Source organism: Muntiacus reevesi, chromosome 1, assembly GCF_963930625.1.
Source record: "Muntiacus reevesi chromosome 1, mMunRee1.1, whole genome shotgun sequence".
Classification (NCBI taxonomy): domain Eukaryota; kingdom Metazoa; phylum Chordata; class Mammalia; order Artiodactyla; family Cervidae; genus Muntiacus; species Muntiacus reevesi.
In genome coordinates this window covers 16,859,295-16,887,025 of record NC_089249.1, presented here as the reverse complement: position 1 = coordinate 16,887,025, position 27,731 = coordinate 16,859,295, and the positions used below count along the sequence as shown (strand labels likewise).

At 42.7% G+C, this 27,731-nt stretch overlaps 2 protein-coding genes across 4 annotated transcripts in view; one reads left to right on the top strand and one right to left on the bottom strand.

The window, feature by feature from the left end:
- Positions 1 to 1,384, top strand: part of SYN3 (synapsin III) — a 422,732-nt gene extending 421,348 nt beyond the window's left edge. For both annotated transcript variants that reach the window (XM_065938516.1, XM_065938522.1), the window contains one exon: positions 143 to 1,384. In XM_065938516.1, coding sequence (XP_065794588.1) covers positions 143 to 275 — 133 coding nt within the window. In that variant the 3' untranslated portion in view covers positions 276 to 1,384. The remainder of the gene's footprint in view (positions 1 to 142) is intronic.
- A 5,535-nt stretch (positions 1,385 to 6,919) lies between these two features.
- FBXO7 (F-box protein 7) lies at positions 6,920 to 26,514 on the bottom strand. Of its 2 annotated transcripts, none has more exons than XM_065938529.1 (9): positions 25,874 to 26,514; positions 21,833 to 22,127; positions 17,340 to 17,567; positions 15,928 to 16,069; positions 14,405 to 14,488; positions 12,096 to 12,191; positions 10,115 to 10,291; positions 9,749 to 9,786; positions 6,920 to 8,845 (listed from the first exon to the last, which is right to left on the bottom strand). In XM_065938529.1, exons 1-9 carry the CDS (start codon positions 25,993 to 25,995, stop codon positions 8,456 to 8,458), a joined length of 1,572 nt encoding a protein of 523 aa, XP_065794601.1. In that variant the 5' UTR covers positions 25,996 to 26,514; the 3' UTR covers positions 6,920 to 8,455. The 2 variants fall into 2 exon arrangements, with proteins under 2 accessions (XP_065794601.1, XP_065794606.1); XM_065938534.1 differs by lacking the exon at positions 25,874 to 26,514 and adding an exon at positions 25,646 to 25,761 and having other exon boundaries at positions 21,833 to 21,975.
- Positions 26,515 to 27,731: the final 1,217 nt, after the last annotated feature.

Here is a 27,731-nt window from a genome sequence, read left to right as displayed (position 1 = left end):
AAGTGTGGGGATGCCTGGCTGTGGGGCTCAGTATCCTTGGGGTGATGGGGTTCATCCAGCCAGCTCCCAGACTAGCCCCAGGACTCATTTCCTGGGGAGTCCAGCCATGTCACCCCCAACTTCCCTTGCCTTTCTCTTTCAGCAAATCCCAGTCCCTGACTAACAGCCTCAGCACATCTGACACCTCCCAGCGTGGGACCCCCAGTGAAGATGAGGCCAAGGCCGAGACCATCCGCAACCTGAGGAAGTCTTTCGCCAGCCTGTTCTCTGACTAACCCTGGTCAGGCCTCTCCTGCCCCACCCTCCATCTCAGCCTTGGTTCCTGCTGGGAACAGAATGGAGGGCCTGAGAATATCCTTTCCAAATGCCTTTGATCCAGGAACTGAGTCCATGTGTTCCCATTTCCTTTTGCCGTGGCGTTCCAGCATCATCCAGCCAAGCAGTGGGCGTTTGAGAGCCTCCAGATTCCTCAAAATGGGCCTTAAAGATAGGTGTCACATCCACCTTCCTGCCCAGATGCTTGCTTCCCTGCCTCAGATAACCAAGTGAGACATCAGTGTGACTGGTTTTGACATTGCTTGTTAGTGTTTTGCTTGCCTTTGGGAAGGGCCCCCTCGGAGCCTTGCCCCCATCTCCATCAAATGCAGATGCTGAAGTCAGACCTCAGCAATGTAGGAGGCAATAACCTTTTGACAGTGTTCTACAAACAAAAGGAGAAAGCCCAGCCAAGGGAACTTAGCACCTACCCTTGTCCGTTCCATCCAAGCTCCAGAGATGGGCCTGCCGACCAGGCAGGCCCAGGCCCCATCACACCCGCCACCAGTGGATCCTGAGGACCACAGAATGAATTCAGACCATGGGACACGCTGAGCCTTTCAGAACACAACAGAAACAGAGGGGAGGCTTTGCAAGACCACTCACAGCCAGCATGCTATCCTAAGTTGGACAGCCAAGAGCAGACCCCGGGTTCTTTTAGGAATCACGACTAGTTCCCAGAGGGAGAAGATGTCCTCAACTAGTCAAGGCCCCTCCACCCATTCTGTTACACCACAGTTCAGTCTCTCTGAATTCCCACCAGGAATGCTGTTTTCCCCTCAAGGACACACAAGGAACCAGAGACGGCGAGCGGGCAGATGACACAGGATCAGAAAGTGCTATGACAGTAACTTCTAGCTCGGTGCTTCAGACTGAGCAGCAAGGCGTTGGTAGGCTACTCAGTTACACAAGGGCTCCCTGGTGAAACGTGCTTAGGAGATACTGTTTTGGGTTTGCTTTCTGAGCTCGATAGTACCTATATCACAGGTTCTTGGAAGTCCTGTAGTAAACTTTAACTTTAAGCCACACTTATTTGACTAAAAAAGTTAACTGCAGAGCTGGAAAATGTCGCCCTCTCTTCCCAATGCTCTTTCTCCTGCATCAGACTCTTCTGGGGAGGGGCAGGGGTGGTGGGGGGTGTACTGATCACCAAGCACCTGGTGCTAGAAACATCGTTGATGCCAGAACCAGTCTCCTGGTTCTAGAAAGCACTGAGGGTATTAGAACATAGCCACGCTGTCCCCTTACATCCCACTTAGCAACTTGAGGGGCTTCCCTGATAGCTCAATTGGTAAAGAATCCACCTGCAATGCAGGAGACCTGGGTTCAATCCCTGGGTTGGGAAGATCCCCTGGAAAAGAGAAAGGCTACCCACTCCAGTATTCTGGCCTGGAAAATTCCATGAACTGTAGTCCACAGGGTCGCAAAGAGCTGGACGCGACTGAGCGACTTTCACTTTCACTTGCAACTTGAGACACGTCTTCCCCTTACTCCTCACAGGTAAGGGAGAGAGGGAGGTGAAAATGAAAGTGTCCTTGGCCTGGAGCTGCACTCTGAATAAAAGAATGCAGAGAACTTGTCGGGCAGGTGTAACACCACAGAGCCATGTGTTTTAGGAGATTAAGAAGACAGGAAATACATGAGGCATTCATTGCTCTCCCACTCTGGAAATAAGACAGGAAGAAGAAATCAATCTCACCCAATTCTCACTTAGCAATAAAACACAAGCCCAAAATACACAATGAAGTGGTGACAGGCTAGACAAGGTTCCTCAAAGCATAGGACATGGCCATGGGCATAAGTCACTTTATTTAAGGCTAGAGGAGTCAGAACTTCTGCTCATCAGGCCTTGAACCTGTGTCTCTGTCAACCTCGGTAAGTGTTTGGAATGCCCCTTGAAGTCAGAACTGCCCTGAGCTGTGTGGAAACTCTGCTGCGCGAATGGGGCTGTGATGGAAGCACCGCACCCAGGGTGGCCCCATAAACAATGGTGACATGGCTTACGTTGTCCCACTTTCTTGTATTCTGTCCCCCTCCCTGAGAACATCGGAACATTCAAACACCAGATATTCCAGTACAGTTGCACACACTCACTTCTCAGGCTAGGCATCCTTGTTTTTATAGCCATGCCCGGACAGCTCCAGAACATGAGACAAGGTTATAACCAACACATTGGAACAAATTCTCCCATTGGTCTGTGTGCGGATGCAAAGACCAGGTATGGTCCTTTGTGACAGTCCCCAAAAGGGGCTGGTTTCTCATGAAAACTAGCACATGTTCCCTCCAAACATTTAGCCTTTAACAATTGTGATATTTTTAAATGAGAAAGAACAAAACGAAAGGGGCAGAAGAGTCACTCTGGAGAGCTTCTGAAAGGTTGTGTTTGTTCGTTTTTGCTTGGTTTCACAACTCTGATCCAAAGAAAAGCCAGCATTTCCTATCCACACTGACTTGGTGAGGCCGAACCAGGACAAAGATCCATTTGGTTTGTGCTGACATGTAGCACAGTGAATAGAGAGTTTAACATGCAGCCCCACTGGACACCTCCACCAGCTGCAGAAAATACCTTCTTCCAGATTTTCCTCCTAACAGCCTGATTAAAGGGCACTGTCACTTAACTGTCACATCAGCTTTCGAGGGATACTGGAATCTACATGTCCTTTCTCTTCCATTCATCCTCTGTCCTCTTTGTTACACCCCCTCTGTCCCCTGGTTCAGTCCCTGCTGATGGGGCAGTGAGTTCTACCTTTCCAGAATTTCAGGGTGATAGGCCTTCACTCCCACGGTAACAAACACAGTAGTAAATCCCATGAGCCTGAACATCAGTGACCTTCTGGAAGTTCTCATCTGAATTTGCAATGAAAGGAGCTTGAGGGGAAAGCAAGCTGGTGCCAGCAGCTCGTGAACAAGCTGTGTGGGCCCGGCACAGCACCCGCCGTCAGCACATGGTCGGTGTACAGGACGTGTGTTAGACTGGCCCTTCTAGAAAACCATGCAATCAACAAAATGCAGACACAGTGTTAAAAGTAAAGAAAAAGTTTGTCTTTTCTGAGAGTATCAATGTGAGGAAGTCACTTGCCCAGGAAAATAATTAAACCAATAGAGAAATTAATGAGATAAGAAGCTGAAGAAAACCTGTGGTCCACGGGAACAAGTCACAGGTGAATTGACTGCAGGGCCTCCACAGCTGGGAGCAGAAGGGACGCGGTGCCACTGTCAGCATCAGTCAGGAGGCGTGGTGAGCAGACCAGGACAATACCAAGGCTTGTCCAACTTCTCCAGACCCAGGACCCAGGGGTCCCTCCAGAGCACCCAATACACAGCAGAGCCCAACTCTGGCCATCCTGCCCCCCACCCCCCCCAGCTCCATGCTTCATGTTCAACTGCGTAGAACAGGGCAGTGGCTCATTTGCTTTTGTGTGTTCAGAATGAGTGAAAGGATGCAGGTTAGGGTACAGTGTAAGCATGTGAAGTCAGCCTTGCAGATACAAGCTGTAACTCAATTATGCTGGAGGATTAAATAGCTCTGAGAGCACTTGCATATGCGTGGTTTTCTTTATCCAAGCAAGCATGGGGACTGGCTACTAATTATCCCCACTAAGTGTCAAAAATTGTCCTGGACTCCAGGGCGGTCACAGATTAAATCCTGTTTCAGTCTACCATGCAGACTTTGATAGAAGGTGGCGCTTTGGGTTTGCTTGCAGACAAACTGGAAGGTTGCACGATAAGCAAGTCAAACCAGCCCATTAACCAAACACAATGCAGAAAGGGCACAGAGGTTCCTTTGTGTTTCCACAAATGAAACATGAAGCCACAAGAGAGGAGACTCGTAGATTCTGTTCAGAACCCTCTCAACTGGCAGGCCAGGAGGAAAAGAAGAAAAAATTTTTTGAAATTTTAGTGTGTCATAAAAACCAATCTAAACATTCCTTCTACAGTTGTATGAGAGAAGAGAGAAAATTCTTTAAAATCCTAAGTATCTTTCATTTCTATTCTGATTGGTCCTGCTGCTGCTAGGTCGCTTCAGTGGTGTCTGACTCTGTGCGACCCCATAGACGGCAGCCCACCAGGTTCCCCCGTCCCTGGGATTCTCCAAGTAAGAACACTGGAGTGGGTTGTCATTTCCTTCTCCAATGCATGAAAGTGAAAAGTGAAAGTGAAGTCGCTCAGTCATGTCTGACTCTTCGCAACCCCATGGCCTGTAGCCTACCAGGCTCCTCTGTCCATGGGATTTTCCAGGCAAGAGTACTGGAGTGGGTTGCCATTTCCTTCTCCACTGATTGATTGGTCCTACTACTTGTAATTTCAATTTCCAACCTATCATATTTAAGTATCTGTTCTCTCTGGTCTTTTGTTGAGTCTGGAGCAGAAGCAAATTAACATCTCCTTCCCTCTTAAATTAACATTTCACCTGCTTTGCTCTGGGATAGCAGAAACTTCCAGTGCTATAACCTGTTAGGGAATCCCAAAGAGGGCCATTTAATTAAGATGAAACCTTGTCATGTGACCTAACTAATGCTTCCATGTTTTATCCACTCCACATTTTCTGCAGTTAACTGGAGGCTGTCCAAAGGAGTGTTAACCCTGCCTGGCTCCTCCCGAGGCTCTGTAATTTGGTAGGGTAGGAGAAAGACAAACCTTGGTTCAGCGTCCCAAGTATAGAGAGCAAAGGGGAGTGTCAGAATCACGGAGATATTAAGCTAGGCGGTGATCTCAGGAATTGGAGAGGCAAGCTACAGTGAGAGAAGACAGAAATCAGTTTTTTGTACCTAGGGAATCACAAAATCTACAGTGTTGAGAGGCTACCTGCCATGATTGATTCCAACCATGCCAAACCAGAGCTTTCATTAATAAATGGGGGGTGAGGGGGGTTGGGGGGTGGCAAACTTCTGTTAATAAAAATAAAGGGAAAAATGAGGGCCAGAGAAAGTCCTTAAGGCTACAAGGCAGCAATATGGAGCTGCATCTACCACGGCGCTCATCCATCACAACACATCACAGTGACATCAGAAAGTCATGCAGCAAACAGGCTACAACCACACCATGACTTCATTCCCATCATTCACCAGCAACACATACAGCTTAACAGGCTCAGTTTAATGAGAAGAAAGTGGATTTTATAAGCTTCTAACTACGAGCTAGTTAAGAGGAAAAGCTTTGATGGTGGTTTTAAGAACTCAGAACAAACTATTATGAGAGGACTGCAAATTTAGGTGTGTGACACCCTGAGAGGGATCTGTCCCATGGGCTAGTAAGTCTGAGATAAGGTTGGGAAGTAGCATCTGTTTCCTCGGGACACCAGCACCACTCATGAACCTCTCCAGGACCACTCCACTTCAAAAGGACCGCATTTTGAGAACTCCTGTTTTATAGTACACGGTGCTTCTGGTTATCACTACATCCTTCCATCCCCACTACACACACACACACACACACACACACAGAGCGCACCCAAACACACACACACACACACACACACAGAGCGCATCCAAACACACACACACATACCACACACAGCGCATCCTAACATTCTAAGGCCATGAAGAGGTGTGCTGGAGAACCAGTTTTGGACCCATCAAAGTTTCAGGGTGACTCTTTCAACCTAGACCCAATTAAAGCCATATGGCCTCTGGTGGACACTTTGTTAAGTTAATCTATAGCTCAGATATTACAAAATACCACAGGAAAAAGAAAATGTCAACAGCCCTAATCCTTTACCTGTATATTAAGCTACTAAAGGTGACATGGCCTCTGGAAAATCATATTATTGGCTGAACTTTCTTCACTGTGATGGGAAAAAAAGACAGTACACACGTGTAGCAAAAAAAAAAAAAAAATTCACGTGTACATAGGACTCTGACATTCTTGCAGCACACAGCATTCCAAGCCATTTCCTTATATGCAAAACCGATTTTTAAAAAAGCAGGAAGACGTTGGCAATATTCCTATTTTCTGCAGATACTAACAGTGTTTTATTCCTGTTTTGTGATTCAACTTTAATCTGTCACTGTAGCATGTTTCTATAGTTGTTTGTATGCTATTTGTGTTTGACCTTTTTCTTGTTGTAGGCAAAATAAAACTTGAATTTTGTGTATTTTAAGTCTTAAAAGCAAAATATTCCACAAATGATGAGGCTTTCTTTGCAGAACAAGTCCCTGAGCAGCACTCAAAGCACAGTACTTTGTTGTGAGAAACGTCGTCTACTTACAGCTTAGATGCCAAGTATTCGAAACACAAGGAAAAAGAACCCAAACTCCGATCCAGAAGAAGCCAGAAACAGGAGTCCCTAACAACCCAATGGTGGCCAAAAAGCAGAGTTTTGGAGCCCGGAGCCCGAGGAGCAGCTGCAGAGATGGGGGAGGGGACTGAGCTGGCGGGGGTCCATTCACCTCACATCCAGCTCAACCAAACTGGCTCTGCTTGTGTTCATTCCATAAATCAGGCTTTTGCAAATGATTTCACGTGAAGAAAGGGTGCCACTACAAAACAAAAATAATCCCCTGCAACAGTCTGATGACAATGAATCTTCTCTGATCATTTTCACATGCCCAAGTAATACTGTAATATTACATACCTTTCTGTAATAAAAGTCAAGACTGCCGTGTAGCTTACACTTAATATTTTATTCTGGTGTGAACATTGTCAACGTGTAACCTTCATTCTAGACGGTAACAGAGAGGGGGTGTCAGGAACCACATTCCCAAGGCCAGCCCTGTCGAGAAAGTAACCTGTGAGCCATACCACCCCTGGAGCTTCAACTATTAGGTTGGTGCAAAAGTAATTACAGTTTTGCATTGTTTAACATTGCTGCTTGATATTGGAATATTCTTAAATAAATGTGGTTATGTAATATACCATTTTAATGTGCATTTCTCGCTTTATTTTTTTTGCTAATGACTTGCTTATTTTATATTTTAAGACTAGTGAAATGATGTTAGATGAAAAGCTAATCTGAGTGGTCTTCTTATTCAAGATGGGTCAAAAATGGGTCATCAAGCAGCAAGAACAACTTGCAACATCGACAACACATTTGGCCTAGGAACTGCTAACACAGTGTGCTGGTGGCTCAAGAAGTTCTACAAAGGAGACGAGAGCCCTGAAGATGAGCAGCACAGTGGCCAGTCATGGGACGCTGACAACCACCAACTGAGACGATCATCGAAGCTCATCCTCCTACAACTACAGGGGAAGTTGCTGAAGAACTCAACGTCAACCATTCTATGGTCATTCAGCATTTGAAACAAACTGGAAAGGTGAAAAAGCTCGATAAGTGGGTGCCTCATGAGCTGACCCAAAATCAAAAACATCGCCATTTTGAAGTGTCATCTTCTCTTATTGTAGCAACAACAAACCATTTCTTGATCAGATTGTGATGTGATAAGCAGTGTGTTTTACACAGCAACTGGCGACAGCTAGCTCAGTGGCTGGACCGAGAAGCTCCAAAGCACTTCTCAAAGCCAAACTTGAACCAAAAAAATGATCATGGTTGCTGTTAGGTGGTCTACTGCCCATTTGATCCACTACCACATTTCTGAATCCTGATGAAACCATTACATCTGAGATGTATGCTCAGCAAGTCGATGAGATGTACTGAAAACTGCAACACCTGCAGCTGGTACTGGTCAACAGCATGGGCCCAATTCTCTGTGACATCTGACCACATGTAGCAGAACCAACACTTCAAAAGTTGAAGGAATTGGGCTATGAAGTTTTGCCTCATCTGCCACATTCACCTGACTTCTTGCCAACCACCACTTCCTTCAAGCATCTGAACAACTTTCAGCAGGGGAAACACTTCTACAGCCAGCAAGTGGCAAAAAATGGTTTCCATGAGTTCACTGAATCCCGAAGCATGGGTTTTTACGCTACAGGACTTCTCATCCGCAATAATTTGTTGATTTTAATGGTCCTATTTTGATTAATAAAGATGTGTTTGAGCCTAGTTATAATGATTTAAAATTCATGGTCCGAAACCGCAATTATGTTTGCACCAACCTAATAAGTCTATAAAAGGTTTACTGTAAGTCCATGTCCCACCATCACAATCAGAAAACAGCAGAGGTAGCACCCCAGCAAGATGACATCTGTAGTTTTAAAGAAACAAAACCAAAACAAGCTCCAGAGTGAGGTAACAAATCAGTCACATGAATGGTAGCCGGCTGTCAGTTGGCCAACCCCTGCTGGGTCTCAGGGGAAATCTGTCATTGGGGCCACCTCGCCCTGGCAAGATGGGGTTAGGACCTGGAAGTGGGCCCATTGGGTCAAAACGTGGTCTGAGTGGAGGGAACTGGCTGGGTGTCTCCCCAGGCCCAGGGATGAGTGAATTGATTGGGTCCCCAACATAGGGAAGGGTTAGTCTTTGATCATATTCACCACCGATAATTCCTGGAGGGAGGAGAGAACTGGGAGGGAAAGGCCTGGGGTGCAAGGGGTTGGGGTAGAATGGAATGGGGTGGGGTGATGATGGCAAGAACATCACATGCCGCCCTCTCTGGGCTTCTTTTCTTTGTTTGTACCTCTTCTTGTACAGCTGCAGACAGATAAGAACAAGACATAATGAGTGAGTTGGACACTTCCCCAAAGTTCCAGTTGGCTTTCATTGTACAGATGTATATATACTTTTCTTTTCCCACAGTACGGAGGCAGACAAAGAAGCTAGTGCACTGAAGGGAACTTCTACCAGTTTCTTCCTACATGAATAAGGTAATAGCTGTGAACACAATGCCAAAGGAACTCTAGTCTTTAACCACAATGCAACTCAGCAATTGTGCCAATCTGGAGTAACAACACATCCAGAGAAGGGATAAATGAGTGACATGTACTCTCAAGACTGCAATCTAGCACTCTCAAGCTGATATGAATTGCACGTCAGCCTTTCCTGAAAATGGAAAATTTAAATATTTGTTGAAAATACCATGCCATAGAATATAAAAAGTTACGGTATTGGCAGGGAAGGAGGGGAGCGGTCAGTACTTAAGTTCACTTTCTCACCTAAATTATGTTCCTAATAGACCTTAATTTAAATAACAAAATGGATGACTATTTCAGAGGGTGGAACATATTCCTATCTGCAAATAAAACAATATAACTTATTTTTTTTGTAACTTACTATTCTAACTAGCGGAACAGCTGAAGACTACTCCAGCACAAAAACAACTCAGGTTTGTTTTGTTTTGTTTTTACTACAAACAGGGAGACTATATTACATAAAGGTGAAAACAGTCATCATGCTAAGATTTTTTTCCTGTGTAATTATAAGACACTAAGGACAAAGGCTAAGGTAAAAGTTGAAAACATTTTCATTTACTAAAAATTAGCAATAGACTCAAAACAGATTGTATTATAATAAAAGTGGAAAATATGCCCTTAACACATTAATTTACTAGCTATTTCCATGCAACAGACATCAGCCTTGGTATTTACAAATACCTACTTCTTTCCAATCTGTGTCTCGACCTCTGACACTACCATCTACAAAGAAAACAGAAAACATAAGGATTTTAAAATGCTTCATTCATCCAGCATTAAACCTGTCTTACCTCAATTTTCTATACTAAAAGAATCTATTTGGTCCAAAAGACTGTTTGTACTTGCAGAGAACACAAACATGAATGGGGAGAGCTTTGGCGGCACAGGCAGTGGTACATGAGGCTTAGAATCTCTTCATAATAAGGCTATGCTATGACTATTTCCTACTCTTAAAAAAAAGCCCACAACTTAAAACTTCTGGCCAGCTGAGTAATTAAGACCTCGGTAACAAAGAACACTTTTCTTGTTAACATGCCATCATGGAAATCACCTCGAAAATCCCGCAGATACAAACACCTCCACAGAAGTTGATCATTTGAAGTAATATAGAGGTCACGACAAACTGCAGACAGAGACAGAACAGAACGAACATCCAAAAGTCGGAAGATCCGCAGTTTCAGCTCCAATGGGAGGACTACCAACCCAAATACATCTGGTAGGTTCAGTGCTAAAAGGAAAAAGAGAATAGATCTCACTGAGTAAAGAAGATCCAGTTTTCCTCACATCAACCAAAGTGGCCAGCTTTGTAGAGATGATAAATTAGATGGTATTTTCTAGTTATCCAGGCATAAGTCATCTAAAACAAACTTTTATCCCCTGGTTGACTATGTTACTACTACTAACTCTAAGCCCCTAATTCTCTTTATGTTTTACTGGAGAGACAAAGTACTTTTTAATACAGATCAAATGAATAACTATGACAATTTTTAAATACTAGTCAATGGCCTCCTTTGTTTCAAAATATATTCAATACAACAAAAAATTCTCTACTCAACTACAGAAAATGGATAATTCATTGGCTTTTACAATTGGTTCCCAATCCTGCCACTTACTGTATGCCTTTGGACAAGTTATTTAAGCTCCAACTCAATTTCTCATCTGTAAAATGGATTAATACTACCTCCCTCACTGAGTTGAGAATTAAATGTGTAAATACATACAGAGTGCTCAGAACAATATCTGGCAAGCAATAAGCACTCGAGTGTTAGATTACTATTATTTGATATCTAGCAGGCTGAAAAAGAAGGGAGGAAGACAAATTCAGAAGCAAAACCAAGAAAGGAAAAGAATAATATATTCCAAAGTCAAGTGACAATTATTTTCTTATTATTAGTTACTTTGAATATAGGGACACTATTCTCCATTAGCAAAGATAACCAAAATCCAATACAAGGTTTTAAAATTCACATTATTCTTTTCCCTCACCATCAACCGAAGAAGAAAACTATGGTTGTAAGAGCCTTGGCACCATGCCACTTGAGACCTAAAATACTATTTTTCTACATATAAACAGCAGATAAAAGTCACATATCTATCTCTAAAAACCTGAAATTATTTATCAGCCAAAGACTGTGATAGGTTATGACTCCACCATACTATTTTCTACCCTATATTTCCCCATCCTACTATCGCGAGGTTTGGCCATTTTCACTTGTTTTGTCCACTGAAATGAGAGTACAAGTGGCATACTATTTTTGAATTAAAGCTTTAAGAACCAACACAAGGTCACTGGTCCTCTTTCCCCTGTGCTACAGAAGAGCAAGTCCTACATAAGGACCTCTCACCACTTTTTCAGCTAAACCTAACCCACACACACATGTACCTGAGTGAGAAATAAATGTTCAATTTAAGTCACTAAGATTTTAAAATATTTTTTACTACTGATAAAACACAAAAAGAAAGCTTATTAATACAAGTATTTTGAGTGTATTATAAACCTTGCTGAATTACAGTTTCATCACCTATAAAATGAGAATAAAATCCACTTCAAAGTTGTTAGCATTAAGAATGCATGTCAAACATCCAAAGTTGGATGTCAAACATCCAAACCTAGGCACAGAGCCCCAATAAACAGCTTTTTAAAAAGTAGACCTAATTTACAGGCTATAGATTATTTATATATGTATTTATTGAACACCAATTATGGGCCAGACCCTGTGCTAGGTCATGAGAATACATAAGTGAGTAAGACATATTTCCCTGCTTTCAGGGTAATTCATAACCTTAGGTGAAAAGAAATCATGTGAAAAATTATAATACAGTGGAAAAAGGGCTATAATAAAGATATGTATAAAATGCAGTGAAGATACAAAGAGGACGTGAATAGCAATTAAGGAATTAGCATTTAAGCTTAAAAGAGCAGAATTTCACTAGGAGCAGAAAAGAGGGAAGAGTCACATGTCATCCTTAAACATATGTGAACTTCCGATTCTTTCCAGCCCTTCAGCCTGTGATGATTTATCATTTCTCACCTTGCCGGGTAAAAGCCAGAAGAGGATACACCAGCTGGTCTTTGAAGAGGCGAGAGAGTTTCTGAAGATCTTTGTATATCATGGCTACATTTTCCCCTAGAATATTTTTTAAATGAAAAGTCAAAACACAATAGCAAATGGAAAAACTTGAAATGGTGTCCTCTGCTTCTGCCAAACCAAATCAAAGTGCTAAGTAAGTTTTCACAAATAATTCCTACATAAAGAGAAATGAACTAAAGTCTTCAATAGAAGAGAAAGTATACACTGTAACTCTGAAGGCTGAATCCTCTTTAAACAAAATCTTTCTTTAATGGACCTACTAAAGAAGTGATTAGCAATTTATAAATAAAAGAATAAGTAATAGTGTAGAGCATATACTAGGTACTATACTATAAGCCACAGTAAAAATGATTTAAATTACTTATCAAATGAGCAGCACTCTCCTACCCAACATACAAAGTACATACTGAAAATACTAAATTAACATAATCCACAAACTGGTGGCTTCCCTGATTGCTCAGGCAATAAAGAATCCGCCTACAACGCAGGAGATACAGGAGACGTGGGTTCAGTCCCTGGGTCAGAAAGATCCCCTGGAGGAGGAAAAGGGCAACCTGCTCCAGTATTCTTGCCTGAAAAATGCCATGGACAAAGGAGCCTGGTGGGCTACAGCCCAAAGGGTCACAAAGAGGCGAACGCAACTGAAGTGACTTAACACGCATTCACATAAACTTGTAATCTAACGGTATTAACTTTCTTCCTCCTTTTTCACTTCCTTATTCCTTACTTAACATGTATCAAATAATTTGAGTGACATTCCTATAAACACTGTTCCTAAAAAATAGGCTCAGGAGCCAAATCTACTCCAATCCTAAATTCTACTATTTATTAACTCTGTGTCCTTGAAGTAATTTAACCTCCTCCCAACCTGTTTCCTGATCTAGAAAATGAGCATAAAAACCTCTACTGCTCTAATGTAGAGTATTTATACTCCCCACAGTAAGGACCTCCATAGTACAGAGATGAACATACAGTGTTGTAGCCAAGGAGTCTCAAGTTTTTCTGGTTTTAATGGTAAGACCATCTATACAGATTCATCAGTCTAGTTCATGCATTCTCAAAAGAAACAATACTGCCTCCAACCAAGCAAAAATCCGAGCTATTACAGTGGTTTGTGACCCTCCAAAGGGCCACAGTATACAAACAAATATATAGTGTATCTATGAAATTAAAATTTCATGAGGGAGAATGATTTGGGAGTTGGGGTGGGGGACTGTGTACAAAGCCTCCTTAGGGGATTGATAATGAACAAATGGTTGAGAAACACTGACCTGGTACGACATTAATTGTTCACAGACCGTTAAAAATACATATTCTGAGGTCTCCCTTTCCTATCAACTTCAGTTCATAAAAGTTAGTCTCTCAGAGTCTGATCTCCCCTGGGAGCTGACAAAAATAAGTCTCAAGGCCTTCAAAGCGAAGATCTAGATCTAGGCAGCCTACCCTATAAGACACTGCTGTAAATGCCATCTCGCTGCTATAAATCACACCAGTCCCCACCCCCCACCCCCGATCTTAAAACCCGCCTGAATTCACTATGAGGACAAAATGAAAACTACATCCATAAAGGCACATGTCCAGTAAAAAAACAAGTACTCCAAAAGATTTTAATTCCCTTCCCACCTCATCTCTTCTCCTTCAACTGCCTACCTGTCTGTTATACTTTGGGTTTAACTGACAAAAGAAAAACTGTCTTCTTTGCATTTATTAGTATTATAGAATACAAGCAAAATCACGACTAGGATAAAAACTTTTGAAGTTCCACTCTGTATAAAACAGTAGCCAAATTTATGTAAGTTTAAGCAAACATTCTGAGAAGTTTTTCTTTTAATGATCTTCCATAATGAAGTTGTATTGTATGGTTTCCACAAAACACAGTTCCTCTCCATACTGGTTAAATACAATGCTAGAAAAATCCAAAGATTTAATTCAGAAATTATGAAGTATCAATCCTGTGTAATGATTATATAATAGCATCATTCCATAATGATGCTAAATATAGTTTGGCAGTATACTTATATTATATATTTATACAGCATAACAGCAGTATAACTATAATTTAGCATCCAAGACCCTAAGAGAAACAGGAAAGAAACAAACTCTGTAACATTGTCGTGAATTTGCTTTAGGCTCACCCAGAAATTTTAAGTCTTTGAACATTCTTTCCATTGTTTTGTTTTGTTTTTTCTTTTCTTTTTGCATGAACCTCTTAAACCTTTATCCCAAAAGCTAAATCATGGTTACAATACCTGATTCTTCTTTGCAAATAAAAGATTCTGGCAGCAGCTGCAGTCTTTTCACACTTCTAACCTCACTGTTGATTTTTAGGGTAGCTGAAACAGCAAAAGAAAGGTGATGAAAAAGTTCTGTCATTTCACCAACTGCTTCACTTTTTCACATGGACTTGCATTCATTCCCTTACCCCCAATATACAGACACATTGTACAAACTGCTCTCTGCTTGTTTCCCTGCCTCACAGCGAAGTCCAAAGTGCAAACCTCCAATCACGCTAAGTAAAACACCATTTTAAAAACTACAGGAGACACCTTTATATAAAACCCACTAAGTACTACCAACAGCAGCTTATTAATAATTGAAAGATATGCAACAAGGTTAATAGTTAAACACAATACAATCATTATTTGTAACGAGGTCACTAAAAACTCCATTTATTTTTTATTTAACCCTTGGCAATGAGTCTTCCCTTGTTCATTAAAAGAATCCTGCTAGCTTTCACAGTGTCCTCTCCCCCTAGACCCAGAGGACCAATACTCTTGACATCACCAGAAGGTTCATTTTTTAATCCTACACACAAAGGCGCACTTCATTTCATTCCGTGAAGGAGCCAGTGATGCGCTCGGGCACATGTGCAGTGAGCAGGATGTCTCGGGCAAAGGAAAGCTTTGAGGACACACTGCTCCTTTTCAAAGACCCAGGCCTGGAATGCTCCTGGAATGGCTGTCGGCCATGAAGCCCACAAGCAGCTCATTTGTCAAGAATCAGTAAAGGAACAAAACATCAGAAACTAACACATTTAGCAGCTACTCTCTGTATTAAGTACCTTAAGACTAGTAAATAAAGGTTAATATATTGTTGAAGTGTTGTTGAGCTGTTTTTATAAGAAACTGAAGCAAAAATTACAACCTCACATTCACTCTTTGATAGCTGTGACCTTGCAAGTTAGGCTGTGATGTAGTAGTATGATTAGCCCTGTATTCTGTAACCTTTTGGCCCCCGTGTGATTAGTGGTCTGGGGATCAAACAAATTTGAGAAAGATTCCTAGCCATATTGTGACAGTTAATCACTGAAGTGGCTGTAAAGCGTTTGGAGTGAAACATATAAAGACTCACAAACTAACAAGCATGACTCCTCCAGCTAGTCATCTATCACGACAGCCAATCACTGAAGTGGCTGTAAACTGTTCGGAGTGAAACATATAAAGACTCACAAACTAACCCATGACTCCTCCAGCTTGTCACCTATCACGACAGCCAATCACTGAAGCGGCTGTAAAGTGTTTGGAGTGAAACATATAAAGACTCACAAACTAACAAGCATGACTCCTCCAGCTAGTCATCTATCACGACAGCCAATCACTGAAGTGGCTGTAAACTGTTCGGAGTGAAACATATAAAGACTCACAAACTAATGCATGACTCCTCCAGCTTGTCACCTATCACGACAGCCAATCACTGAAGTGGCTGTAAAGTGTTCGGAGCGAAACCTGTAAAGATCCATAAGCTAACGAGCATGACTCCTCCAGCTAGTTACCATTTATGACGATGAGGTTTCCCAAAGGCACACAGGTGAGCGCAGCAGAGCCGCCCTCGCAGAGAGGGTGTGTGTACTGCAGCTTATACACGCCCCCCAACCTCCAGTTCTCTGGCATGGACACAGCTTTGGCTTCAGTCCCCTGGGCAATGACATGAAACAGAGGGAAACAGATAATGAAGGACAGTGTGCTACTCTCAAAAAAATGAAAAACCCAAGAGGCCCCTAACCTGTCTGCAAATAAGCATTCCATACAGTCCCTTTAATAAAGTTTGTCAGATCATTAATAAACCTGTGAAAGAAAGAAAATGTTACATTATCCACCATCAAAAGTTTGGTCCAAATAGATAAAATATCAGAGATAGAGACTGAATTCTCACTTGAAAATTTCACTTCTATGCCTAGCAGAGCCATATCATTATTCAACAGCCCAGCTCAAATGCCGTTTCTTTTGTGAAGCCTTTTTCAAAACAAATCCTTGCTGTCATTCCCACCCTCTCACCCCCTAACATTCTGTTCATATTTCTATTGCAATGCTTCTATTATTTATCACAATACATTATAACTTGCTTTTTACTTGTTTCTCTCCCCCACTTACAGACTCCTTGAGGATAAAGACTGTCCCAGTATCTGTACAATCTAAATCCTGATTCAGTGCATGGCATGGTCCCTGTGTTCGCTGATCACTGAATTACTCTACATTCTTGTTACTCATAACATGGCCCAGAATGCTCACTACTATCTCAGGCTCCACCCTAGACTTATTCAATCAGAATGAGCATTTAATAAGATCCCTTAGGTATTCTTATGCACATTAAAGTTTGAAAAACTTCTAAACGTTCTCCTTCGTGAATCTCTGGCATGGCATCCTCCATACATACACGTTTCTCCCACAATTTAGCCATTACAATGTAGCAGTCTGTTACTTATCTTTCTCCTCCACTTGGACAGTAAGCACTGCACCTGACATTGGCAGGTATTTGTCTAACAGATAAGGAATGAATGAATGTAAGCAACAACAGCTTAAGATCAATGTCCCTCTTCCTAACTGAATCGTGTTAAGGTTAGTGGCAACTCACAGAACCACTAACATAAAAAATAACCTGGTGAGCCATCGATCTAGTCATACACAATCCACATGCACTGATCACATTTTATACATATTATCATATAAAATCTTTTGGGTTTTTTTAAACCATAGATGTCATCAATTCTGTAATACTAACTAAAAGCTGACAAGGAAATAAAGGCGGAAAAAAGGAAGGAGGGAAGGGAACATTTACTGACTGCCTACTGGTATGCTCAGCATTGTCTTCGACAGTTTACATTAATACCCAGACACATTTCAGAAAGAAATCTAGAACACGACCCCTTTTCTAGCAGGAAACTTTTGTTCTCGGCCGTAATCTCACCTGAGGAATGTAACCCGACTCCAACATGAGAAGATGTATGGACACTATCAGGGCATCGCAGGGGTTCCAACAGTCAGCGGACTGGTACAGCATCTCCAGTGAGTGGGGCACTTGCCCTCCCACGGATTCGCTGCAGAGCATTGGCTCTGTGGGATAGAAACCTGCGCCCCCCTCCACATCCACAACATCTGGAACTGGCTCAGCTTCAAAATGCTGACCAGGCCCCACCTGAAAAGGATAACAAAAACAATGAATGCATTAAACAGACTTTCGTTTTTTCACAGTATATTTTGGTTCCTAAGTGAACTGAGACTAGAGCTCAGAACTAAAGCACATTACTGAGCTCAGAAATGGTACCCATTTTCTGTGAGGGCTCCTAAACCATGAATAAGCCTGCAATCTGCTCCTCCCTCCTGAGTATCTTGTGTGCAGGCTCAGTCAGGCATGTCTGACTCTTTGTGACCTCAGGGACTGTAGCCCACCTGGTTCCTCCGTCCATGGGATTTTCTTTGATCTCCATTAATTCTGGAAGGCAAGTTATGACCAACTTAGACACCATATTAAAAAGCAGAGACATTACTCTGCCAACAAAGGTCCGTCTAGTCAAGGCTATGGTTTTTCCAGTAGTCATGTATGGATGTGAGAGTTGGACTATAAAGAAAGCTGAGCACCGAAGAACTGATGCTTTTGAACTGTGGTGTTGAAGACTCTTGAAAGTCCCTTGGGCTGCAAGGAGATCCAACCAGTCCATCCTAAAGGAGATCAGTCCCAGGTGTTCAGTGGAAGGACTAATGTTGAAGCTGAAACTCCAATACTTTGGCCACCTGATGTGAAGAGTGGACTCATATGAAAAGACCCTGATGCTGGCAAAGATTGAGGGCAGGAGGAGAAGGTGATGACAGAGGATGAGATGGCTGGATGGCATCACCAACTCAATGGACCTGAGTTTGGGTAGGTTCTGGGAGTTGGTGATGGACAGGGAGGCCTGACGTGCTGCAGTCCATGGGGTAAAAAGAGTCGGACAGGACTGAGCAACTGAACTGAACTGAACTGAATTTTGGCTGATATGCCAAAAACCTGAAAATCATCCTAGACTTCCCCCTCAACCTTATAAGCCCCACCTCAACATGAGCAGTCGTCCAAGTTCCACTGAATCTATCTCCTAAGTCTCTCTAAAATCTGCCCCTTTCTACCCTAGTGGTACTTCAGACTCATTTATCTCCTAACCTCCAGGAACAGCCTCCCCAGGTATCCCTGGACTCCACTTTCTTGTCTCCCAAGACACTCCACCCACTGCTGTCAGAGTTTTCTGACAACCAAGAATCCAATTATGTCCTACATCCCAGCTAAATTCTTGCCAGTACTTCCCCTATGCAGACAGCAACACCAGGCATATATTGTGCCTTGGAACATGACCCTAAATACTCTTAGGAAAAGAGGTCTACAATCAGATGAATATGGAAAATGCTACATGTCACAGCCACCTAACCTCACCCTCCATATCCACAAAATACATTCTGGCATTATAAAGCTCTGAGAAGTACAGGGAATAATAGAAAGCATGCCTAACATTTAACCAAGAAACACTATCCTCCTTCCTCAACACTCAACATCCCTGTAACACTTTTAAACTCACGAGACAAGTTTTCCACAGAAGACATGCTAAGAAATGCAGGTCTACAAAATAAAGTCCAAACTCCTAAACCCCTTAGCGTACAAGGCCCTTCATCACCTGACCCCTGACTCTGTATCAAGTTCACATTCTGTAGTCCCTCCCTCTCCAGTCTGGTATTCCTCCACCTCTTCAAGTATTACAGTAGACTATCTTTCTGCCTTGCAAAGGCCTTAATTACTGCACTTCACCACACTGTACTGCAATTTTCTGATTTCATGTCTATATCCTACCATGACAACAAGCTTAGAAAGGAAAAGACATGTCACCCACTTTTGTAACACAAGAACAGTACCTGGCACACAGTAGGTACCCAATAAATGCTTGCTGGATAAATGATGGACAATATCCTACAATTTCATGTTTTTTAGTGTTTTCTAATTTACCCTAAACACAAAATAGGCAAGACAGATGAGGTCACTTTTTTATACATGCTGTAATTTTGATTCAGATTAAATAATATAACCAAGGTTACCAGCTAACAAAAATTTGAAACAATCCAAGATCTCCAGACTCATAGTTCGGGGCTTTTTGACATGATACACTGCTTCAGTAAGAATGAGTTACCTACATTAATTTTACTCAGAAAGACTACTTCCTAGGTATGTGCTCAACTCTTAATGCAAAGCACATGTTTCTTCTTTTTAAGTTTACTTCCATTAGAAAAGGAGCAGAGGAAAGTAAAGTTACATTTTATGAGTAAAATAGTGGAAGAATGTAAGGGAGCAAGAGACTGTTCTTTCAAAATCCTTGAGGATCTGAGCCCTGATGGCTTGTAGAGTTCTACATTCACCTGTTAAAACCCAGGGGCCAATGACAATCCACACTACCTAAAAATGAGGCTCCTCAAAGGCTCCTTCCTTTGAGGAAGGAGAAAATGCTCTTTAAAACCACTTACCTGACAAAATTATGAATTACAGGCATACCTGGAAATGTTGCAGGCTGGGTTCCAGACCATTGCAAGAAAGCAAATATTGCAATAAAGTAGGTCACAAAACGTTTTTGGTTCCCCAGTGCATATAAGAGCTATGTTTACACTATATGGCACTTATTATGTGAGCAACAGCATTATGTCTAAACAATGTAGACACCCTTAATTAAAAAACACTTTATTGCTAAAAAATGCTAACCATCATGTGAGTCTTCACTGAGTCATAACCTTTTTGCAATAGTAACATCAAAGATCACAGATCACAAATAATAAAAAAATATAAATGTCAAAATATTTTTTAAAATGACAAAAATATAACTAAAAAGGTATAAAAATATAATGACAAAAATGTTTAAACTGAGAATTACCAAACGTGACACAGAGATAGAAGCGAGCAAACGCTGTTGGAAAAATGACACCAACAGACTCGCTTGATAGTTTCCACAGACCTTCAGTTTGTAAAAATCACAGTGTCTGCAAAGCACAAAAACACTGAGGTACGTCTGTATATACGCTCTTTGCTTCTTATGCCTAACTTCTGGCCATTTATTACTTACTGACAGATGTGTGGGAGAAAATATATGTGAGAAGAATGTTTTTAAAGGCTACCCTAGGCTAATATGCAGATGACACCACCCTTATGGCAGAAAGTGAAGAGGAACTAAAAAGCCTCTTGATGAAAGTGAAAGAGGAGAGTGAAAAAGTTGGCTTAAAGCTCAACATTCAGAAAACTAAGATCATGACATCTGGTCCCATTACTTCTTGGGATAGATGGGGAAACAGTGGAAGCAACGTCAGATTTTATTTTTGGCTGCAGATGGTGATTGCAGCCATGAAATTAAAAGATGCTTACTCCTTGGAAGGAAAGTTATGACAAACCTAAATAGCACATTAAAAGGCAGAGACATTACTTTGCCAACAAAGGTCCGTCTAGTCAAGGCTATGGTTTTTCCAGTGGTCATGTATGGATGTGAGAGTTGGACTGTGAAGAAAGCTGAGCACCGAAGAATTGATGCTTTTGAACTGTGGTGTTGGAGAAGACTCTTGAGAGTCCCTTGAACTGCAAGGAGATCCAACCAGTCCATCCTAAAGGAGATCAGTCCTGGGTGTTCATTGGAAGGACTGATGCTGAAGCTGAAACTCCAATACTTTGGCCACCTCATGCAGAGTTGACTCATTGGAAAAGACCCTGATGCTGGGAGGGATTGGGGGCAGGAGGAGAAGGGGACAACAGAGGATGAGATGGCTGGATGGCATCACTGACTCGATGGGCATGCGTTTGAGTAAACTCTGGGAGTTGGTGATGGACAGGGAGGCCTGGCGTGCTGCGATTCACGGGGTCGCAAAGAGTTGGACACAACTGAGCAACTGAACTGAACTGAACTGCGGCTAATAATGACATGGGAGGAAGATATCAAAACCCTCTGGTGAGCTTATCAAACTTTACACCCACTCCATGAGAACCACAGGCACTCTCTGAGCCATCCTGATATAAATACTTATCGTATTCTTCATGCATGTGGAAACGAGAAAAAACGTTTAGCACCACCTCTCTAAACAGATCATTTGTCACATGTCATTGACAAGTGAGTGGACAAGTGACTGTAATGCAATTTAGAGCTAATATTAGCATCTGAAACCATACTCTCCCTGTTTCTCTTTAAAAATTCAATCAGTACTAGATGAATTCCCAAATACAATGAAATAAGGAATGTGTATATCAACTATACTTAATAAATAAAATAAAGTAATTAAAATTTAAAAAAATTTCTGTAAGAATATAATCTTCAGTCTACTGATGGTAATCACCCTGACTGGTACAGAATTCAGTTGAGCTATTCCGTATGATTTATCAACTACTCTATTTCTTGTTTTGATATTTATACCCACCATACTGTCATCATTCCAGACTTCAGATTGGGCTGCCTGTCCTTGGAGTGAGTCACGCAGTCGCGAATCCTGTATGCTGGACTGACTGGAGCTGGCGGCCAAAGAGGGTTGGTCATTATTCTGGAGTGAGGAATGCTCTGAAACTGTGGATGAAGGTAAGTTAGGTGCTGCAATGTCATCTTCAAGAATCAAACATATCAAGTCCCCAGAAACAATCCCATATGAAGCCAAGGTCTCTTCATCTCCAGTGAGGGCATCCTTGTTGTTCAGTGTAATTGCAAACCGGGTATCGGAACTGCCAAGAAAGATGAATAAGGACAGTAAGAGCTACCTATTGCCATCAGCCCCAGTATAATACATTTGAAACATATACAGAGTACACGGTATGACCCCAGCAATACTAAGAAAAACAAAACAAAACAGAGATAAAGAGAAAGCCAAAGTGTAGGAAAACTATCAAAATTATTTGCTCTTCTCACTAAATGCCTACGTTACAGATTCCGGCCTGAGGGACAGGATCAGTAATTCTCTATCATTAATCCATGTTTTCATCAATTCTAAGATACATACTTTTTTTATACTTTGTCATCTTTGAAAAAAGGATGCGTCTTAAAATTGATGACATATCACAGTTTAATGGACAGCATTTTTTCATTTAGTGTGACTTAAGAATGTGCATCTCAGGGCTGATGGCAACTGAGAGTCAATGAAATATATTCTTCTCAAAATACAAATTATATCACATCATTCCTCTGCTGAGAACCCTTCAATGGCTTCTATTTGACCTTGGAATTGGCCTTAACACGGCCTCCAAAGCCCAACATCTGACCTACCCCACTCATCCTCTCACCCACTGTTCTCCATCTACATGAGTTTTCCACTCCTTTCTCTAAGACGGATCAACCTCACTGCAGTCTCTGGGCCTATGCATCTGCTCTTCCAGTTCTTCAAATGACTGATTCTTTCTCACCACCCAGGTCTCAACCCAAATGTCACCTCTTGAAAGATGCCTTCTACCCAACCTCCATCACTCTATTCCATTCTTGTGCTTTACTTTTATTGTAACATCACTAATTGAAACTATCAGTTATTTACTTATCATCTCTCTTCCACACCCATACCACTAGAATTTAAGTTTCATGAGATTGAGGACCTTGTCTGTCTAGTTCAAAATTTCAACTCCAGCACTTGGCAAATAAAAAGTATTTATGGAACAGAGGTAACCAACAAACATTAGGTGAAAAGATCAAGATGAGGCTGAAATCAGGGCTAACTATCCAGTATCCTTCCACGATAGTTAGCTTATGAAGGTTCCAAAATACTAGACCCATGTCCTAATGAATATGCATAATCACAAAAAGTTAAATGAGTGCACACAGATGACTGAGTATAAATTCATCCCACTTGACTCAGTAAGAGGTCCACCCTTCTCACTGAGGTCCTACTTAAAGTCTTTTATGTGGAAAAAATGAACTTGCTCAGTCATGTCCGATTCTTAGGGACCGCATGGACTGTAGCCTACCAGGGTCCTCCGTCCGTGGGATTTTCCAGGTAAGAATACTAGGGTGGGTTGCCATTTTCTTCTCCAGGGGATCTTCCCGACCCAGGGATCAAACCCAGGTCTCCCGCATTGCAGGCAGACGCTTTACTGTCTGAGCCACCAGGCAAGTCCCTATTATGTGGAAGACTACACAAATCCAAAAACCCAGTGCAAGCAAGCTAAGAGTTCAAATTAGGCTGAAGTAATGAACTCCCATCCTTTCTGCATCACAGATTATCTGATCTTCAGAGAATAATCATTTCATTACACATTGGTGAGGAATAATTAACAAACCATTATAGAACATTTTATAAGACATTTATACTCAGCAATGCTAACTTCATTAACTTTTTGAGAGGTTAACAAAGAATGAAGTCCTTTGAAAACTGTTCTGTTTATTTTTACAATGATTCATTTTCAAAAGTGCTCCCAGTAATTCATTTATGTTTTTCTTTCACATGTAAATACACATTGTCTTACCAATTAAAGTGTCTTTGGTACAGAAATTACTGAAGCTTTAGAAACAACTCCTGCTTATGAGAAAATAAGTCGCTATGCCTCTGCTTTCAAATGTTTTGATAAATGTTGAAAATCAGCCAAGTGCCCAGAAAAACAACATCCCATTTTTAGCAGGAAAAAAAGAAACACTTCAAATGAATTGTGTTTGTGGATGATTTGTCACAGCATAAGGTTGGTTTTTTAAAATGATAATCTAGCTCAATGTTCGTTCAAATATTGATTCATTTAAAAAAGTAAAGAATTGTCTGCTTAATAAAATGTCGGCCTCCCCTCCCCTTTAGTAAAAGATGTACTTCTAAAGTAACATATGGTTTTCGAGGAGAAGGGTTAAAAAACAATCCTGTTTTCTGACACTGTGGGGGAAAAAAAATGAACTTCATCAGGAATTGCCATCCTACAAACTCCAGGCCTTTGAGAATTATTTTATGGCAATCTCAGATCCACTTGCTCAGCAAGGACACTTTAAAAGTAATAAGGTCTTATGGACACATTTTTAAACTGCCCATTTATTATAAAATGAACATACTATCAGAAGAATGAATTCACTTTCACAAGCTGAAGCTTACATTCCTTCCGGTTAACCAGCCTCAACTGTAAAAACAAACTTGAAAGAGAAACTAACTTGGGCTCTTGAGTAAACAAAGCTAGTCATATTGGGTTTCACATCCTTTCCAGATTGTCCCACCTAATTAAAAAGTAATATGTATACATGTATACAAGCTATTTTTAAAAGAGAAGTTAATTTTGATAATTTGTGGTGTGGTAATGATACCAGCATGCAAAACACTGAGGCTTAACATCAAGAAAAAACAATAGATGTGTCGGACAATTATTGTAACACTTAAAAGGAATTTTGTCAGTATCCCATTTTCTGTATTTATGTTTTTAATTTGGAGGGAAAAAAGGCTTACTTCGGATGTAATGTCCTAAACTGAAAAATGAAAGGGTGAGTTCATAATAAAACCTCATTTTACGGAATTTCCTAAAAATAAAATGTAAGTTTATGAAAGTCTTACGAAAGGAGCCAGTTAGCAGGTTTTCTTTTGAAGAATTCACCTAAAAAGTCCAGTGAACACCTTTTGTATTTTTTCTCAGCACACTCAAATTCCAAATTCGCTAGCTCAGTATTTGAAGAGGACCACCCTCACTTTTGTCCCTCTACTTCCAGGTTATGGTCTCCAGGATACCCAGGATAGCCTCATCTGCAACCCCATAAATAACAGAATTCGATCCGTTATTTCTCAAAGTCACTGTCCCCAAACGGCAAGCTCTCCGGGGTCATCATAAGGCCAACGTTTACCATAGTTTGCCTTAAAAAAAAAAAAAAAAAAAAAAAAGGCAACATCTTGCCCAGGAAAATAATATTATTTGAAACAGACCGACACGCTGCACTTTGCAAAACTTTCCAGCGGGGAAGTCAAAGTGCCCACAGCGGCGTCTGGCAGGTAAACACTTAAAACAGAGTTTTAAGCGGACTGCAGGCTGGTAGTCTGAAAGCAGGGGTACAGGTTACAGGTGGCCTCGTATCTCCAGACGAGATACGAAGCAGGTTTTTAACTTCCAGCACTTTACAAAGTTTTTCACTGAAATATTCCGACAATTGCAGATGGTGAACTTAAATCCCTGGGAGCCTGAAGAGGTTTAACCTAAGCCAAACCAGTAATTTCCCAGCTCACATCTCAAAAGACTCGGGAATTTTGCATCTCAGCCTCTCCCTGGGTTCGTTTACTGCAAACACGGAAGCGAAGGCTCACCCTCGGGACGCCGGGCCATGACCTCCGGGAGCCGGGACCCCGCGAGCTGCAGCCCTCGTCCCCGCTCCCCGCCTGGCCCGCGCGCGTCACAGTCCCGGGGTGCGGGCCCCGCCAGGCCCGCTAGCCGCCCCGCCTCACGTGACCGCCCGGGGCGGGCCCGCGCCACTGGGCGCGCCTCCCCGCCGCGCCGCGTCCCCACCCCCCACCCCGCCTCTCCGCGGCGCCTACCTGTACCCCCAGGTGGGCAGCAGGGCCTGGCTCAGGTGCGCGCGCAGCTGCCCCAGAGTCGGCTCGGCTTCTGGCATCTCCAGCGGCCAGGTCCGCTTCTGAAGCCGGACCCGCAGCTTCATGGCGGCCGCGAGAGGACTCAGCGGTCCGGACTCCCGGGGCGGCGACGGTAACTACGGAGCGGCCGGGGAGCTCCCGCCTACAGCGGCCACTACCGTAGCTATGGAGGTGTAACCAACCGACCGCGGAGCCCGCCGAGCTGGTCTCTGAAACAGGGGCGCTCCGCCCCTTCTCTTGAGGGCGCCCCCTGGAGCCCACCGGCGAGCAGACCGCTGGCGGCCCACACGGGTCCAGGCCGCTCGGGAACTCACGATCGATGACTCGGCGCGCAACTGCGCCACCTGAGAGCGCGCGAGGAGTTCTGCGCAGGCGTGGAGGCCGCCGCGGAGCGCCGCGCTGGCGGCGCTGGTTCAGCGGTGTCACTTGTCCCCGCCTTTCCTAGAGAACGTTAACGCGGAAAGGGATGCTGCAGATCAAACTACTCGCCGCTCCGCAAGGCCAGGTGTCCTGGTTCTTACTCCGTTTCCTCCGTGGCTCCAGCACCATTCGCACCCATCAGCACCTTAGATTGAACCCAGATTCTGATAGTTTCCCACGTTACAGCAAACTTAAAAACAATTTGTAGGGACTTCCTGGTGGCCAGTGGCTGAGATTCCGCGCTCCCAAAACGGGGGGCCCGGTTCAATCCATGGTAAGGGAACTAGATTCCACACGCGGCCCAGACCCAGCGCGGCCAAATAAATATTTATTAAAAAACAAACAAAACATTGTAGCCGGTGATCTATGTCGGAGAGTATATTGGCAACCTGTCGCTGCCTAATAATCACCCCAAAGCTTAACCGCTTAGGACAACAAACATTTTTCACACAGGTTCTGTAGATCGAAAATTTGACTGTTTGGTTCTGTCTTGGTCTTTCGTGAGATTACAGTCAGGATGTAGGTCAAGCAGCCTTGACCTGCAGTTATCTGAAATTTTGACTCGGGCTGGAGGATCTCGATCGCATGACAGTTGACCTTGGTTTTTTCTGTTGAGACCTTAGTGTTTCACGCCATGGGCCTCCCCATTGGGCCGCTTGAGTGTCCCAAGGGCACGATGTCAGAGTGTCCCTCACTTCCCTCAGAGCCAGTGATCCCCAGAGAGGCCAAGGCAGAAGCCACAGTGTCTTTTATGATCTCATCTCAGAAGTCACATACCATCACTTCACTCGTTCAACCAAGACTTCATTGTGGGAGAATCAACCCGAAGGCGTGAATACCAATAGACACGGATTACTGGGGTCCATTTGGGAGTCTACGTACCACAGAGGGCCTGGCAATAATGACGATGAGGAAAAGAGTATTGTCACGTTCATCCTTGTAAAGATAGCCATTTTCCAAATCATAAAAAAGTTCAATAACGTTTCTCCCAATAGGTGGCAGCACTTGTCCACATTCTGACCTTCATTCACTCGATATATACTGATCACCTCCGTTGTGCCAGAGTATCCTAGGTGCCGAGAAGACAAGGTCCTACCCATGCAGAGCTTACAGAGAAGTGAATCAACTTTTGTGGTAGAGCGTAAAAAGTGTCTTGTTTATGATAGAGATAAGAGCAATCCTGGGGACTGGGGTACATAGGGAAGGGTGGTTGGCCCAGAAGGTTCTTGAGTGGCAAGCGATGCAATTGAGAGAGGAAGTGGTTTGGGGTACACAGAGCTCTTTCTGGTTGCTGCAGTGACCTCAGGATCCCTCTAGACTTGAGACAGTGGGATGACAGGACCAGGCTTGATGTGGCCAGAATGGACACAGTAGCTCAGTG

Coding starts and splice junctions, on each gene's coding strand:
- FBXO7 (XM_065938529.1), bottom strand. CDS start 25,995: ATGAAGCTGCGGGTCCGGCTTCAGAAGCGGACCTGGCCGCTGGAGATG. Junction 17,568..21,832: donor TCTGGAATGATGACAGTATG/GTGGGTATAAAT, acceptor TATCCTTTTCAG/GTGGGGCCTGGTCAGCATTT. Junction 16,070..17,339: donor AGTCGGGTTACATTCCTCAG/GTGAGATTACGG, acceptor GTCATTGCCCAG/GGGACTGAAGCCAAAGCTGT.